General features: G+C 32.5%; 1 protein-coding gene across 1 annotated transcript; it reads right to left on the bottom strand.

The window, feature by feature from the left end:
• Positions 1–298: 298 nt before the first annotated feature.
• On the bottom strand, positions 299–17,996 carry LOC134259708 (transforming acidic coiled-coil-containing protein 1-like; the record flags this gene model as incomplete). Its single annotated transcript, XM_062742300.1, has 10 exons — positions 17,880–17,996; positions 13,137–13,197; positions 9,392–9,446; positions 7,393–7,510; positions 5,097–5,159; positions 3,163–3,225; positions 2,511–2,531; positions 1,211–1,389; positions 500–543; positions 299–366 (listed from the first exon to the last, which is right to left on the bottom strand). Coding segments are annotated over exons 1-10 (789 nt in total), but the record flags the coding sequence as incomplete, so codon positions are not given.
• Positions 17,997–18,276: the final 280 nt, after the last annotated feature.

Below are 18,276 nucleotides of genomic sequence, written 5' to 3'. Positions count from 1 at the left end.
TCCTAAAATATCTAATTTTATGACTGCTCCGGGTACCCCTAGTATTGGTACATTAATATGCTATTATTTTTTTTAAAACATATATATTTGAAATTTTTTTTGCTTATCCTTATAAATGGTGTTTATTAAATATTCATACCAATTTTCATCAAAATACGCCTAATTAAAAATGACAATAAACAGAGTGTCTCAATAATTTCCGAGCAGCCCTCATACAGTATTTGACCAGTATTAAGTTCTCCACATACAATAAGCATTAAAATGATAATGACTTTTTTACTGTTTTCTTTTTGTTTACCTGGTCTCGCTCCTTGACAACTTCTTCAAACGTCTGCTGGGATTCATTCACCGATCTCTCTTTTTCACCTTTCAGATGAAAATAAACAATATGTAAACTGTGAAAAATTCAACTTTCTCAGACATACATTCTTTATCTAGTTATCAAATTCAAGTTAAGTGGGGGTTTTAAATTGTTTAAAACCAACTTTTCTCAACTCACTATGTAACTGGGCAATAGTCTTTTCAAACTCAGCAACAACTGCCCTACAAAACAAAGACAGCAAAATGCATAAATACAAATAAATTAATTCACGCATTTTAACGCATATACCATTTCCTATTTCTAACGCAAAATCACGCATATACCGTTTCCCCGCAATCACGCATTTTCTCGAACTTTAAAAAGTTCATTTAATCTTAAATTTAATGGCAATTTCTTTCTATTTTATACTTGCAAAAATCTTAAGAAATAAGAAAAGTTATTTTTGTATAAAAAATATTACGACATAATATTATTTGCGCTTTACTTTAGAGAAACGTGTACCACGCTAAAAGGTGCTTGGCAATGCGGGGAAATGGTAAGTTTCTATTTCTATGACGTGAACATTAAGTGTATGTGGCATAACAGTTCAGTAAGTTGTAAAGAGTTAAATTCCTTCAATACAACCCTTTTCTTACTTGATCTGATCATAAATACCACATTCAAAGACTACAATTTTCATTAATACATTAATATATGCACAACTTCCTACTACCATCCCATTTTAAATTGATCTCAACTATACTTTCCAATCAAGCTTGACCCCATCATCATTAAAATATTCACTACCTTATTCTATACTGACCTAATCAACACTAGTCTACCCTATTCACCTCAATCATCACCCTTTTCTACACTGACCCCTAAATCACTACCTCAATCTAGACTGACCTCATGTCCTCATTAGTTGCCTTGTACAGTTTGTTTTGTTCCTGTAGCTCCGTTATGACTTTGTCCCGAGCCCCCAGTTTCTGGCTCCATTCTCTCTCCTTGTTTAGGAGTCGAGCCTGAAAGTCCAGCTCTAACTCCTGCTTTATTTTGTTCACATCAGACTGTGAGTATTTTAGCACCTGTTGAAAATTAATTAATTAAAATTTATATTTTTACAAAAATATAAAGACCTAAACATTAATTTAACATTAATTTAACACAATTTCACAACATTGAAAATAAATTTTGATTTTGTTTTTCATGATTATGGATAATTACCTACAATTGATTTTGGGGTATATGCATGCAATGAATACGATCTAGTACCCATGTTAATGAGTATCAGATAATCAGAATCTACATAAATTATACCATATATGAATCCCTGTAATATTCCCCCCTTCCCAACTTTATTAAGTAGGCTACAAAAATATATATATTGATAATAACAATTAAATTTATCTATAGATTACAAAAATACCATGATATTTTATTTATGAAATAAATGAATACCAAGTCTTATTTTTACAAAGTATGGGGTATGGGGAAAAGGGGGAAAGGATCAATTTCATTAAAACCAAAAAAAAATGTTTTAAATAGAAAATGTTTTAACACCTGTTTCAGAAAAACAAATCTTTACATATATGTATTAGTTACATTGTCACAGAGTAGGGTGGGTGTAGATAAAATGAACACGGGTGCTGTAACAAGGTGTTAGTCTATTAACCAATCACCATCCAGGTCAAAGTTCAACAAACAGGTGATCATGTATTACATTGTGTGAGGACACACAAAATCTACTGTTCTCTGAATCTAAAAAACACAGCTGTATTTTCTATTTCCTGTACTATATATGCAGTAATAGAAACTTGATCTTCAAATTTTTCTCTGTGTAAAAGCAGTTCTATATCCTTATGAAATGAAAATTTCTTCACTGAAAGCAGGAAGTCACAACAGCCATGTTTGATATAAATTGGCTTAACTGTACAGCAGAGTTCTAAAGAAACTAAACAAGCAACAAACTTTCATAAAAAAAAAAAATTTTATTTGTCTTATTTCAAGTGAAATAGTTACCTTATCCAGAGGTAGGTATATGTATTCATGAAATTTACATCAGTAAAAGAGTAGAAAAACCAGCACTGACTCTTTTAAAGCATCAGTCATGTTTCATCTTACACTAATTGGCTTAAGATGGATTCAGAGAACAGTAGACAAGGATACAGGTATTTTAGCACTACCTAGGTAAGCCACACACATCTACCTTATTATTGCTGCTCTGTTCCTAAAGTAATTACAGGTACAACACAGGTAAACACAGGTTAATAAGGTAATAATTACATCTAACATTTAACTCTTAATCTACATGTAAGTATAAAGTACAACTAAAAGCATCAATACAACAGGTTTGCACTATCATAACATGACTTTGGATTTTCTAGGTCTAACATTATTGTACAAATTAATTGATATTTACTAGAAAAAGCATATTGGATAGACACATACAAATGTAGGTTCTATTTCTATGGAAAAACTAAACTGAAATTCTACAATATATGTATAATGTCTACACTTGTCTTGAAGATCGTGATTAAGTTTCACAATAAGTGAAAAAAATAACATACTGTTATAATAGTTACAGTGTTTGTACAATGTATAATAATTCTGCCTGAAATTAGCTGTATATCAATACATTTTTTGTGGTGTTATACACCCAAGTTTGAATATCCCTCTGAGAAGAGAGATAACTCCAGAATAAATTAAATCCAAAATACCTGAAAATTCATTTCATCAGGTGAAGTCTAAACAGCCATCTTACTGAATAACTATTTTAGGCTGTAAACCGATTTTTTCGTTGTGTTGTACATTATATGCTTACTGGATGTACAATGTTATATCTGTTGAGATCTACATACCTGGACTAGATGTACAATATTGTTATCAACCGGAGATTTCGCCTCTGTCATTTCTTTACCATCCTGTTAAAAACAATTTAAGACAACCCATTCAATCAGACAGTCATTTTCTGTTATGAATTACAGTATATATTAAGTTTATAAAAACTGCAAACATTTTTCATGCAGATATCCTCTTTTGGGAAATAAGGTGAAAATTTATTTCTTGTTTCCAATTCAGATATTTTCTGATTTTGACAACACCCTCTTTTAAAAAATATCATTGTTGATCCTTGAAGTTAACTAGATATCGTGATAATATAGATGAGAATATTTCTTAGAGATAAATCTTCAAAATAATCTATGAGCCAAATTTCATGCTTTTAAAGTTTAAACTGCATTGGACAAGAAAAATATGTTTAAATGCACTGATACATCCATTCTAATCTACCAACTACTAATGCTGCAACTATAGACAAGACTAAAATTAACACACATATGTATGTTAAATGCTAACTTTCCAAAGTTCTGTGCACTCACAGTAAACCAATGCATACACATGCTCAAATAATACATGTATATAAAGCTTAATGTGTACTTTATCAAGGTTGACAGTGGTACATGTACATGTGATAACTTCACATATAATAACACACAAATAAGAATGAACTTCTGAATGGTACTCATTTTAAAACAGTACTAATGCATGGTGTTCTCTGAATATGTATCACAGAAAAATACATATGCATGTTATAATAGATATAGATATATACAGATACAAGGATATGTGACATATTATACTGAATTATTTTCTATATCTATTGAGAGACCATGAAATATACAAATGGTTATGTACAAAAGACAAGATACAATTAAGGTTTTCTGCTTAACACTGAAAGCAAGTCAAAATTTGACAGATTATAAAATGACAGTATCATCTGAATACAAGATTTTAGCAGAATTTATCATTAAAGATGGCATCAATGATTTTGGAACAGGAGAAAAAATGCAGTAGACCAGACCAGGATTTGAACCCAGGCCCCCTGAATCTTCAGTCAGGTGCTCTACCAAATGAGCTTTCCAGCCATCATTGGCTATGAATCCCGGCTGACCACTACTCTTTCTTATTATTTTGATTTATTCTTGCTTTAGAGCAATTTTCAAATATTATATATTATATTATCCTTAACAAAATAAGATTCTCGATTCACCATATCCCAAGGACCATGATTTGATCAATTTCATTCTACATTATACTGGAAGCTTGTACATAGGCTTCATCTTTCTGGTATAGTGGTTCGAAAGAAAAATTATTTTCATTAAACTTAACCCTTAATTATTTGCTTTTTCTTTATTATCTTCAGAGTTACCGTCTGAAGACATTTGAATCCCTTTCACTACAAGATACTTTGTGCCAAGTTTGGTTGAAATTAGCTCAAAATTCTGATGAAGAGTGACAGGCAATGGGCAATTTTGATCTTAAAAACACTTGAGCATTTAGTTCAGTTTAACTCAATGAAAGATGGATAAAGAGCTGAGCTTTACTTAAAGCTGACATGCACAGCTGTACTTGAACAGGTTTATAGCTCATAGTCAAAGTATGACATAGCGTCAAGACAGTTGAGTTTTAAACTTTTCACTTGCTCTGTTAAGCAACTGAAGCTTAAGTCTGTAATTGCATAGTCTTTTTTAAGATAAAACATGCTGAAAATATTTCATTTAAAATGAAAAAAAAAATCATGCAAAAATCTCAGCATAAATGAGTGCTTAAATTCACCTTTGAAAATAAACAAATTAGTTTGAAAACATCCAGTACACAAGACAAAATGCAACTCCATTATGCAACACAATGTCAGCAGATTAGGTAGAAAAAGACAGGTTATGGAACAGAAAAAGAAGGGGGTAATATATTTATCATCACAGATTCTGAAATCTGTATTTGTTGTGGAGAATACCTTCTTAGGTGGATATTCGTAAGCGTCGTAGTATTTCAATTCGTCAGTTTCATCACTGTTGTTCTGAACAGGATAAAAAATGTCAAAAAATCACTGGTCAAGCGTACAGCACTCAAAACATATGTGTTAGAGTTTATTATTTATTTTCTATTTTAAAAAACAAAACAAAATATGATTTTACAATTTCAATGATTCTTTTAACTGTTGCACACAACGTAGCCATCTGTATGAAGTTAGAACACACTTTTTTGTCTGAATCAATTAAGTTCTGATTTTGAATTATGGGTTCTTCTCTATTTACTTCAAAATAATATCTATTTTTTTTTTTTAAGTTCTCAATCCATTTTAATCAGATTTACTGTACAAAATCGTTTCAGATTTTTTAATGAAGATTTGGCTTTAAACTAGAACTGTCCAATTGGGACAAAATATCCCCCGCTGGGTTTTTCAGAAGTAAGTTTTTGCATAATAAAGATATGTATCAAACACGAATTATAAAATTTTTCTTCCAGTGACCTTGAACTTCCCAAATGACCTTGGGTCAAGGTCATGACACACCCTTGGGTCATAGGCAATCTTTGAGTAAAATAAGAACCTACCAAGTTTATCAATAAGAAAGATATGGACCGGACACAAATTGTGAAATTTTTCTTCCAGTGACCTTGAACTTCCCCACATGACCTTGGGTCAAGGTCATGACACACCTATAGGTCATGGGCAATCTTTGTGTGAAATGAAAACCTACCAAGTTTATCCTTAAGAAAGATATGGACCGGACACAAATTATTAAATTTTTCTACCAGTGATTTTGAACTTCTCCAAATGACCTTGGGTCAAGGTCATGACACACCCTTGGGTCATGGGCAATCTTTATGCGAAATGAAAACCTACCAAGTTTATCCATAAGAAAGATATAGACCTGACACGAATTATGAAATTTTTCTTCCAGTGACCTTGAACTTCCCCAAATGACCTTGGGTCAAGGTAATGACACACCCTTGGGTCATGGGCAATCTTTGTATGAAATGAGAACCTACCAAGTTTATCCTTAAGAAAGATATGGACCGGACACAAATTATTAAATTTTTCTACCAGTGACCTTGAACTTCTCCAAATGACCTTGGGTCAAGGTCATGACACACCCTTGGGTCATGGGCAATCTTTATGTGAAATGAAAACCTACCAAGTTTATCCATAAGAAAGATATAGACCGGACACGAATTATGAAATTTTTCTTCCAGTGACCTTGAACTTCCCCAAATGACCTTGGGTCAAGGTAATGACACACCCTTGGGTCATGGGCAATCTTTGTATGAAATGAGAACCTACCAAGTTTATCCATAAAAGATATATGTCAAACATGAATTTTGAAATTATTCTCCCAATGACCTTGAACTTCCCCAAATGACCTTGGGTCAAGGTCATGACACACCCTTGGGTCATGGGCAATCTTTGTGTGAAATGAGAACCTACCAAGTTTATCCATAAGAAAGATATGGACCGGACACGAATTATGAAATTTTTCTTCCAGTGACCTTGAACTTCCCCAAATGACCTTGGGTCAAGGTCATGACACACCTTTAGGTTATGAGCAATCTTAATGTGGAGTAGTAGATTCTAATGTCCCTCTGTAAGAAAGATATGGACCGGACACAATTGCACAGACAGACGGACAGACGGACAGACAAACAGACGGACAAGGTGATTCCTATATACCCCCCCAAACTTCGTTTGCGGGGGGTATAACAAATATTTCTTTATTAATTAGTAAAATGATATGTAAGAGAAAGGGATGGGTAGGAAAGATATTACACAGGATAGATGAAAATCATTCTTAGGTTCACAACAATTAAATGTTTATATGGCAAATTGTGATTTACAACATCATCTAAAGAATACTTCCTGTTACGGATACCATAATCTCAATCCATAATAATCAAATCATACACACACCCCATTCAGTATCATTAACTTCTCTACTCTCAGTCTAACATGAACTTTGCATACAGAACACAACAGATGTTAATTTCAGATGTCAACACTGTTATTATCAAGAATGGTCCATACACAACAAACATGCCTTTCTCTATCACCTCTTACTTATAAACGGCTAATGTATGAAGTGGGAAATTTATTGTTTTATCAAGATGTATTCTGTGGATATTCTTTGAAAATGTATACAATCACAGCATCAATCCATTGTAAAACTTTTCAGAAAATCATTTAAAAAATTGTGATGTGTGAAATGTGAAAAACAGACCATATCCTTTAAGACTGTTTCAGTGTAGTGCCTTACCTTATTACTTCCCCTTACACCCCCATGCTCCTCCAGATTTTCCTCCAGTACCCGAGCCGCTGGGTGTTTGGGAACACGAGTCGATGCCTTGGGTGTGGTCATTAAAGGACTAGGGCTGCTGGAAAGACAAAAGTTTCAAGAGTCCATTGTGTACTGAATTATAAAGAGAAAGCTACCAATGGAAATATAGATTAGAATATCATTTGAATGTAATTTAATTTTTTTTAAAATCAAATACATCTAGCAAATCTGAAAAGGTAGCTACATTTTTTAATTACATAATAATACTTTTATCCTAAAACATTGGCCAATTATCGAGAACACTCAAAACCATTTTACCAACACAAACCTATGTTTAAAACAATCAAAAACAGCAAAATACTTGATAAGCTTTTCATTTAGAAACTTCACAAAACAACAACAATTTTGACAATTAGTAGCCACTTTACATATTGTGTCTTCTTTCATTGCCCTGTTGTCTTTTGTGTATAGTCAGTCTACCACCCAATACACACACACACTGCTTTTTGTCAGTGTCTAAATGACTGGTATTTACTATCAATGTTTACTGTGTATTGAATTTCATTGAGTTTTTTAAACAGATTTTTAAACTGATCTCACACTGCATGATAAAGAGGTTCACATCTGTAAAAGACATACCGGGTACTTTAGATTGTCAGTTGCTTTAAGTGAAAAGTGAATCTGACAAGGATTTACAAAATGATTGCAAATTTTACACTCACAATTACATGTATACTACATGTACAGACAGTGTAGATTTGAATCAAACTAAACGTATGTATATGAAAACTTAAGAACATGACACATTAAAATTTTAAATGACAGATTAAAGATTGAAAACTGGTGGATGAAGAATCCACTAGAGAGATATGAATCCTTGCAGATTCTTTCCTCCTCATCCAATCATTATTATTCCTTTTGGGGTCAATGACTGACCCTGAAGACTACAGCAAAGCTTCCAAGTGAATCAGATCAATAATATACTCTTACTATGACCTCTACATCCAAATTCATATAAAGATGCAAACCTGAATTAATGTACATATAAACATGGCATGAATTTTCTTTGAAACTGTCAGGTATATACTGCAAGACTGTTACATAAAATTGTGTAAATTTAGTGTTATTGTAATTCATATTATTTCACCAACTTCTCCAATACTGACTGTATCGAATTTCTTTTTTAAAAAATCATATTACCAGCATATTATGTCTTAGCATGATGTTTGATTGCATTACTGAATGGTTGCAATATGCAGACCTATAATGACAAAATCAATAACTATTGACATCTTCTCTGGTAACTGTATAACACTGATAACTCATAAAACACCCTACGAAATTTCAGATCAATTAACCTGCTACAAGCAATATGACATAACAGCTGCATTAAGCTGTGAGGGAATGTGAGGTCGACTTTGTGACTGGAAACAGAAGGCACTTTATCACTGTTAGCCAGACTTTCCTTATGTTGGTTAATGCTATTTTCATGTCATTCTGACAAAATTATGGCATGGGTATTTATAAACTGAAGGTAACTATAAAGGGAAAGTAGAAAAACAAAGGAAAAGTTTTATTTTAAAATTTCATAATCAATGCTCGATTTAACATTTTGTGAATTACTCAGGAAATATTGAGTGTTATCACTGAAATTCATTTACATGTCTACCCTCAACACTGAATAATTAACACATTAAAAAAAATAAGAATGTTTATTTTTTTAAAAGCCCCCAGAATACAAGTCTATAGTGAATGTCATTAATTTGACAATTTACTGATCTGACAGGGCATATTCTAGTATCTTTTAAAATTAAATAAGTTTATGTATGGATTAGGTGTATTCCTATGAAAAACATAATGCATAAGCATTAATTATTAATTAATGAATGTATAGCACAAGCACAGTGCAATATGATCAGGAACAAACAGCAGAATTATTGTAAGATAAACAAACATCCACAACATTTAAATCTCTTACCTGTTAATTAAGTCTTCAGGATCAACACTGGATTCCACAGGAGGAACATCTACCTCTGATTAAATAAAAATGTACAACCGATGAAAACAAAGTATCACTCCATCATAACCACAGCTTAAATCTCACCAGAAAATCTCGCTAAAAAATCTCACAGTGCAATAACATGGCACGTTCTGGCTTGTGCTTGTGATATAGGTAGGCAGTGTCGTATCAATACCTTTTAATCAATACTTGATCAATACGTTTCCATTCGGTCTGAAGTGACCTTTAAATACACTACAATGCCTCTGTTACCCTTTACACCTAGAGATTTAAAAATCCCCCGGTTATGTCGCGGAAACTATGGAGGAGCAAGTCTACAGTAGGAAAAGATGTCCGGACCATTAATTTTTAAAGCAAATATTGATTTTCACTGGGATCCGCTAACTGCCTGTAGATAAGACTATGAGGAACTTGTCACAGCAGTCGGGGATTAAGGAGGGGATAATCTCCCTTTTTAATCTGTCCTCAGTCAAGGACATGGATTATACAGGGTGCAATGAGAAGGTGGACCAAGTCATGAAGCGGCCCCCGTGACGTGAGGCGGGCAGATACAAGGTGAGATAATTATAATGCTCTGTGTGTGTGTGTGATACACTGATGTAGCCGGGACAGATCAATACCTCACTATCCTTATAATGTATTGTTTACAACAGCCCCTTATGCTTAATTATGGTGTTTCTTCACTATCGTTTAAATATTACTATAATTATACTTATCTTACAGAATAATTCATCAAAATAATGGGTCAGCGTGGATGTCTGCATCATGTACATTGTCCACGCAGTCTCTAAAGACAGTTTGCTAGGATTGAATTATTTATTTTTATTGTATACAAAAAGATTTTGACATGGCTTGTATAAGAAAATTCTTTTTTTAAATTGATGAATACCAGATTTTTTCCTTGGATTTTTAAAAGGGTTTGTGAATTTGCTTGAGATTCATAGATTTTCAACGGCTGTATACTTTTAACATGTTTAATGTTGTCTGGGTTAAAAATTTGATACATGTATAACCTCACTGGGGGTAATTTGACCTTGAATCCATTATAGAATTATTCTTTTAGCCATGTATTCTGTGAAATTAATGCTGTCTTTCATTTATTATCAAAAGGTTAAAAATTACAAAATACAGTAAAGGCTCATTATCTCTAACTTTATGGTATCAAGAAAATTCTTTGTAATATCTTAGGAGTCAAGATATCTGAAAATGCTAAGAAATACTATTAACCACTAATATTCTCGTCATCTTTTATTCGCAATTCGTAAGTTTAATATCGATCCGTGACAATTAATTTTCTTGACTGAGGAAATATTCTCTATTAAACATAATTCTGAATAAATGGTTTGGGGTGATTAATATTTTTGATATTAAGTCACGAAACTCGAAAATATTTCTCGCTTTCAAATAAAAGTTGGTTTACAGTATATGCCATTACCATTCCAAATAATTAAAATTAAGCAATGGAATTATGGGAAATTTAACAGAATATACATACAATGTGGTAATGAAAGAGTAAGGACATGTACATGTGTACATACACCTTTTCTGTTAACCAGACAATTTCTGTATAGTCCCCTGATTATCAACAAGGAGATGATATTAAAATTTTTAACAAGATATACTGTAAATGTATCATATTTAGTGTGTAAGATATTTGGCAGAAATTGTTTTTTGAGCTAGTTAACATGGATTTGATTAAGCGCATTTCTCAATGTTTTCATTTATGTATATATGGGCAAGGCATTTAGCAATGTACTTGAATTAGGGGAAGTTTCTCTCTGCCAAAAGCGCTAAAAATAATACACAAACGTAGTACATTTACAGTATTTAGATTTCAGTAATCCTTGTATCACCTCTGTGCTGAAACAAATTAATCCTTATTTTTAGTTGAGAACAAGGAGGATGAATTCCAAATACCCTCTCAGGCCAAAAATAAAATAAAATTAGCTTTGTTTGGCGTTGCCGGCTGACTCAGGTAAATCGATGGGGTCCGAAGAATTTTTTCAACTGATATATATCGTAATTTTTTTTCGTTATATTTATCTGGATTTAGGTGTATCGGTACATTTGAGTAATATACAAAATGGGAAGAATCATGTAAACACTTGATTGATCAAACAGTTTTCATTTAAAACCATCTATGTTGTGTTGAATATGCGTTTCACAAATCCAAGCATGGCTGTCAAAAGTGGTACTGTAATGTAAACTCGGTATAACAGAAGTTGATGGCATGACTCTCCGCAGAAATGTATTTTTAAGTGGCAAAAATACACTGACAAATATAAGTTATACCAGTTTAAAATAGAAATTTTAAGGTGCAATGTCCTGTCCGATTTCCTAGATGAATCTAGCAGCCATGCTTGGATTCGTGCATATGAAAACGACTTTATGCCAATTCAATGTCAACGGTTTTTATACCATGTATATTAAAGGCATAAAAGGTTTATTATATTAAACTAATAGGGTTTGGACATAAAAAACAACTGGGAATCAATTTGGACTGCAGTTGGTGCTAAACAATAAGAAACCTATGACGCCTGGATACTAATAACATTTCTGAAATTGAAAAAAAAAAAATTTCCTTTACCTACCGACCCAAACCTATAAAGACTGAGTCGGCAACACCAAACCAACAGTATTTTAATTGTGGCCTCAAAGATCTTCAGAGATATGAAATTACATGTAAAATAATCATATGGTATACATGAAAAAGCAGCCACCCATCCCCCCCTCCCAAAAAAAACCCTCATAACTTGATTGATTGTTGAGTGGACTGAACATGAGGCAATCCCCCCCCCCCCCCCCCCATTTCTGCAATATATTTGTTCCCTTAAATTTTGATTTGTTCAGGAATTATATTTTATGTCTTATAATCATCTTAATTCAAAAACTCTAAATTCGACTCCTTTCTTTATGAATAAGTTTATATACATGTAAGCCTCGATCTCTCCCAAATAAATAAATACATTCCTGAATCTCCTCATGAATCTTTTGACTCAATTACATATTATACATATTAATTCTGTACGCTGATGAAAAGTTATCAACTAATAAACATGGAAATCAAACACTAATCATACATCTGTGTAGCACAAATCCATTTTTAAAGCTTATTTTATTTTATTTAAACTTTTATCAAAGCAAAAAGAAAAAAAAGAAATAGAAGGATCAAAAATTGCACATTTATATCATGCACAGTATATACAAAACTAAATTATTCATAGTAAAAGTATAAAATTAATAAGTAAAACAACTTTCAATAATCATGATTTGAACGAATATTTCATAAAGAGTATCATTCATTGTTGGAACCAACAAATGGAATTTCTTTCTTTTCCACTATGCATTCTCAAAACTTTCACCACAGCTTTGTTATCTGTCTTACATAATTACCACTTTCCCTCTTACCCTACAGTATCTAACATACAACTACATTTTTAACACTTCCTTCTGTAATCTAATTATCTACAGTTAAATAATCAGCAAAATTCAGCACTGATACCCTCTCTAATCTCCAACACAATGGTTCTATTTTGTATTAGATTTGTTAAGAAATGTTCTGGACTGGTGCTCTAAATTTACAACATAATAAGCAAACTATCTTATAAAGCGGTCACCGTAATAACGAGATTCCACTATATCACACTCCTTTTGTCCATTAATAATAATCTTTATAAAATAGTTACAAGAGACCCTTTCTTACCCTCTGTTTTTTCTTCCTGAACAAATTCCTTGTCATAAACACTCACTTCTCCATGTTCACACTGAATAAGAAAAATAAACAGATACTTACAGACAAATCTTTACATAAAAAAATCATTTTTTAAATTTTCTGTTAGTACATCGAGACAAATAGAATTTTTAAGCACTTTTATCCAATAACTTGTACAGATGGGAAAAGTTCTAGTGCATGGCATATGCATATGACTGAAAATGGACAAGAAGTATAGCATTTAAAGGACCAAAAAATCCAAATATCTCAGTGTTATGTCAAAACACTCATCTAATATAGATCAGAATTACTTTTATGCATTCTTGAGCAAAATATATTCATATAAATTAAAGTATGTGTACACATACAATAAGATGTGTCCATTTGACAAATTTTATCCATACATAGGATACATTTACATGTATTTAAAAATTTTAACCAAGATTTTTTAACTTGTACTAGTATTTCAATAAGCTCCCATCTTTGAATTCATTAGAACAATGAATTTTTAACAGCAGTAAAAAATCATTACGTGCAAAGATAAACATTTTTTTATCCAAAGAAAGTCAAACATTTCAAGAGTTATGTCCCTTAAAATCTGTGGCCTACAGTCTTTTTTCAGCTGAAATGGTTTATTTGCCAATACTTTATCAGACTATTCCTATGAATTAACTCAAATCACTGTTAATATGATAAAAATAATAAATTGTGATACATTTACTAATTGCATCATATAGTTGCTGGGTTTATTACAAATTTTGTACAGAAAACAAAATGAATACAAACTTCTTAGTAGAGTAAAGAATGCTGCAGGGCCTATTTTGTATGTAAACGTATCATTTTATTCACTGATACATGTACCAAGAACATTGCTTTAATACTCTCATTTTTAAGCGGTTAGCTTCGCTAGCCGCTATATGGCATGTGTCGGCAACCGGAATACTCCATAAGGCGCTACCTATCGACAACAGAAACTTCAACAAAGCCTCTACCAATGATTTGTTTCTAACACATATAACATATGTTAAATGATATCAAGACTATCAAAACAACATAATCTTTCGGTTTTTAATTTTTATCTGATTTTGTTTGTCAATGAAATAAATTCATTGTTGTGTTTTAAAATTTTATGTATAGGAGCATTTGGTGTTGAGATTAAATTTCCATGACGTAAGCTGATGGCGATCGGGCCCTGTGACGAAATTTGAAGTCAGCATGAAGTTTAGCTGATAACATTATCAACGCGTTGAATTAAAACTTAAAGCTGAACACGATTCGTAAAAGAAATGTATCCGCCATTTTAGTTCCCGAGACTCGCTACCCTGCAGACCCATATAAATAGGGCAGGAATTAGAGACTGTTCAGTTTAATCAGTCGACACCGGTGTAGACGGACGTATGCTATACAGGACTTGGTAGCCAGAATAATATCGTTATACTTCGTCTAATGCAGGAAAGTAAGATACCAAATAAATTTAAAATTATAGCTGTATAAGTCAGAGCAGTATACAAACAGCATAGACAAAAGTAACTGCAATAAAATATAAACAAAGGTAATGCAAAATAACCAGCACGAACATGGGTCGCCATTCCACGCCGATACCTGTGACAATAAAGCAGTCAGGTGTAACGAAAGCGACGAGTATACCCTAGTATTGATGTATCGTAGATAATGCTATCAAAAATGGCGTATGCCTATTTACGAGTCGTGTTCAGCTTTAAGGAAGAAATATATAGCGAGAAATATCATATTTGAACCCAATGCTAGACGGAAACCAGTAGGCATATCCGATTTATGTGTTAAATTGAAGCCTGAATTGAACAGGGGGTCAAAATGGCGTTGCACATCTTGTGTATCTAAACTGTACATAGAGGGGTAGAATGTTTCGATTTTTGGCTAATTTAGAGACTTACTGATAAAAATTTAGGTGCCTGTGATTAATTATAAGGCATCCCTCATGAACAATAAATATTTGATCGAATTATGCTACTGGCACAGAAAGGACGGGTTAATTACTGGCTTAAGGGATTGAAGGTTATTACAGACTGCAAAACATCGGAGAATCTCTCGATCGAGTTTCATTTTCCTTGCCAAAATATTTAGTCATCCCTTTTATTAACTAAAGTAATACTAGTACATGAAGAAAGCTTTATATATGAAAAAACTGAATACATCTGCAGTGTTCTCCATCATTTGAAAATTTACTGTGTTGCAGAGTTTACGTGAAGCACTAAATTTTTGCGCTATTTTCGAGATCAAATTCGCAACTGAATTACATTTCATTAAACTTATATAGGAACATATGCGCACACTTTTTAAAATAAATCACTATTTCGATGTACAAATATTTTCGTCATACATATTGATTAAAGTAAAAACACGTGCTATGAAAAGCAGGGGAAATTCTCATCGATACAATCAAACTAATTACCACTTTTGAAAGTAAGTTTGTTGTACTTTTTTGTCAGTTTTTTTCATCAAATTACCGAATTGCAAAGGAAAAAAAATAGAACCTAATAATAATAGAAAAAAGGGAAACTTCAAGAAAGGATGATATTCTTACGAGTTCCTTCAAAATGTGTCGCATGCATAAAATTTTAATCGTTACTGTGTCGTAGAAAATTTTGCTGTGTCGGGAGTAACACAGTAAAACAGCTCATGGAGAACCCTGCATCTGTAAGCTGTACAGTTATTGATTACTTCTATAATGAAACGTTTGTCTTCTTCTTCTTTTTTCTCAATTGAAATTATTTAAAAGATGATGAAAGCTTTGTTTCCAGGGATAAATTCTGTACTCACTTTAATCATTACAAACGATTATAAACGTCACATTATTTAAATATTTGCCAAATACTCAGTATATGTTCGTTTATATATATCGTGCTTACAAGACTCTTTTTTGAATTATTGTCCTGTACCATTTACTAATTCGAACATTTATTGTATTTAAAGTCAATAGTGTACATTTCTTAAAACTTTATTATCTTGTTTACTTGTCTTTCTTCCTGTGAGAGAAATAGTTCATAATATTTATAAACAGATGTACTCAGTATCTGTATCAAAATACATAATGAACGGTCTCAAATGAGAAACGGAACCTTGAAAGTTCCGGTGCTTAGAAGTATGCATCCCCAATAACAAGTCACACCTGCAGACCCGCAGTGAGACTACGAAATTGCATCCCTCTGAAATTAAATTAATTTACAAATTCTCTGCTCGTCCATCCGTTTTTCTCAGACTAGCCAGCTAAAGATCAATGTACAGAACTCCAAATAAATTAATCTTTAGAATTTGAATTATCATTACCGTCTTCCTTGGAGGACGGTATTGTATAGTTGAAGTTTTTTTACAGTCGTCGGACTATGCACTTCCTCTCTTTTGTGATTGGTAGAAATTGCATGATGAGAAAATTTTCAATTATTTCATTGGTTGAAACGCTGTTCAAGGCAAGGGAGATAACTTTCTGATGATATATTTTTCGTACAATTCCAATCTTAAAAAAATGACAAAACGAAGAACAAAATCAGCAGTAATTAATTCTTTATAACATAGCGTTTTTACTGTTTTATAGTGATAAAAGTGTTTTATAGCGATAAATAAAAAGGTCTCTTAAATTTCATTATAAATAAAATTTGATAGTTATTGCTTGCAAGCTTTACAATTTGTTATTATTCTTTTCCCCTTTCTTGTTTGAAAAGTGAATGGGAATCAGCCGAGGTTTGCCGAAATCTCTCGGCCAGTCAACGTTTACGGAGATGACCGAGCGACAACCGTGGTAGGGCTAATGCCCGTAAAAAGCTTATTTAGAAATACAAAATCAAGAAATTCAAAAGAAGTATAGATCTGTTTACTATTTAAAATTGTTGCTAAAGACGGTAAGCTTTTTTGAAAAGCTCTACTTGTTTTATTTTCTTTTTGAGTAGGCTTTACAGTTACCTAATTTCAGAGTCAATAGAGCATGAAAGACAATTAAATTTGCAACATCAATTTTTTTTTTGTTCTGAACACATTTGGACGCTACCAATGGAGACAATTGGGAAGAATGTTTTTGAAATTGAACTTCCTGTCTTTCAGCTAAAAAATCTCAGGTTGATATTTTGAAACATACATTTGTGACATCAGTCTGGGATGTTATTGGTTTTTCCATTTAGTTAAGTACTACAAAAGTCAGTGTGTCTACTTCTTCGCTGATGACATTGGACAAAGATATGCATGCTTACTTTAATATCATCACTGAATGCATTTTTTGTTATTCCACATGAAAGCATGCTAACCGCTTTTCAGTACTTTCAGTACTTTGATTTAATTTCTACCAGTGTTTGAAATAACCATGTCGGGATGACTGCTGAATATAAAAAAAATGTTGCCCAAAGAGAACATTTACATGTACTGATGCCCGACTGGATGTGTTAAAATTTCTGATAATAGAAATCCATATACAGTGTATCAGAAAAAAACTCTCTCATATCAGCTAATAGTATTGATAGCTCAATTTAACAATCCAAAGGAGAGAGTTTCTCAGCCAATAGGTGCAGGAGTAAAGTTATGGTGACCTAGTTCGATTCACATAATGATTAAAACAAATTAATATAAGATATTTATTTTCTCAGGCTAGTAGATTTTTAGCAGGGCTGACAACTTTTACTAGCATTCAGCCCTTCTTGTCTTGCTAATTTTATAAAAAGTTCAAGTACTATGTCCTTGACCTAATTCCCTGACCTCTAAGTAACTGACCTTTTCTTCTGTTCCATATTTATCCAGCATCTCCCAGGCTGACTGTTCATCAATTCCTGTCAACAAAGAAGACTCAGGGATGATATTGTCATTAATCCTATCTGTGTTCATTCCCATCTTACAATGACCTTCATAATCAATAATAAATTTACCCCCAAATCTCAACAAATATTTTCATTTGAAATTATATTGCTTATCATGCTCATTGCATAAAATTACAGTTCAGATTCAGAATCTATAACTATATATGTGCATGTAAATGACTTTACTGATATCAATAATTAAAGCTGACATGAATTCTCAAAAACGCAACATGTTCATCTATGTACGACTTGTTTCATACCAACTTTAGCCGTATTCCGCCATATTTCTTTCAGATACCTTGTCTTATTGTAAC

This window comes from Saccostrea cucullata, unplaced genomic scaffold, assembly GCF_032062105.1.
Source record: "Saccostrea cucullata isolate Sc308-1 unplaced genomic scaffold, CSIRO_AGI_Scuc_v1 ctg12651, whole genome shotgun sequence".
NCBI lineage: Eukaryota > Metazoa > Mollusca > Bivalvia > Ostreida > Ostreidae > Saccostrea > Saccostrea cuccullata.
The sequence above is the reverse complement of the archived record's forward strand: the minus strand, read 5'-3'. Positions and strand labels throughout refer to the sequence as shown.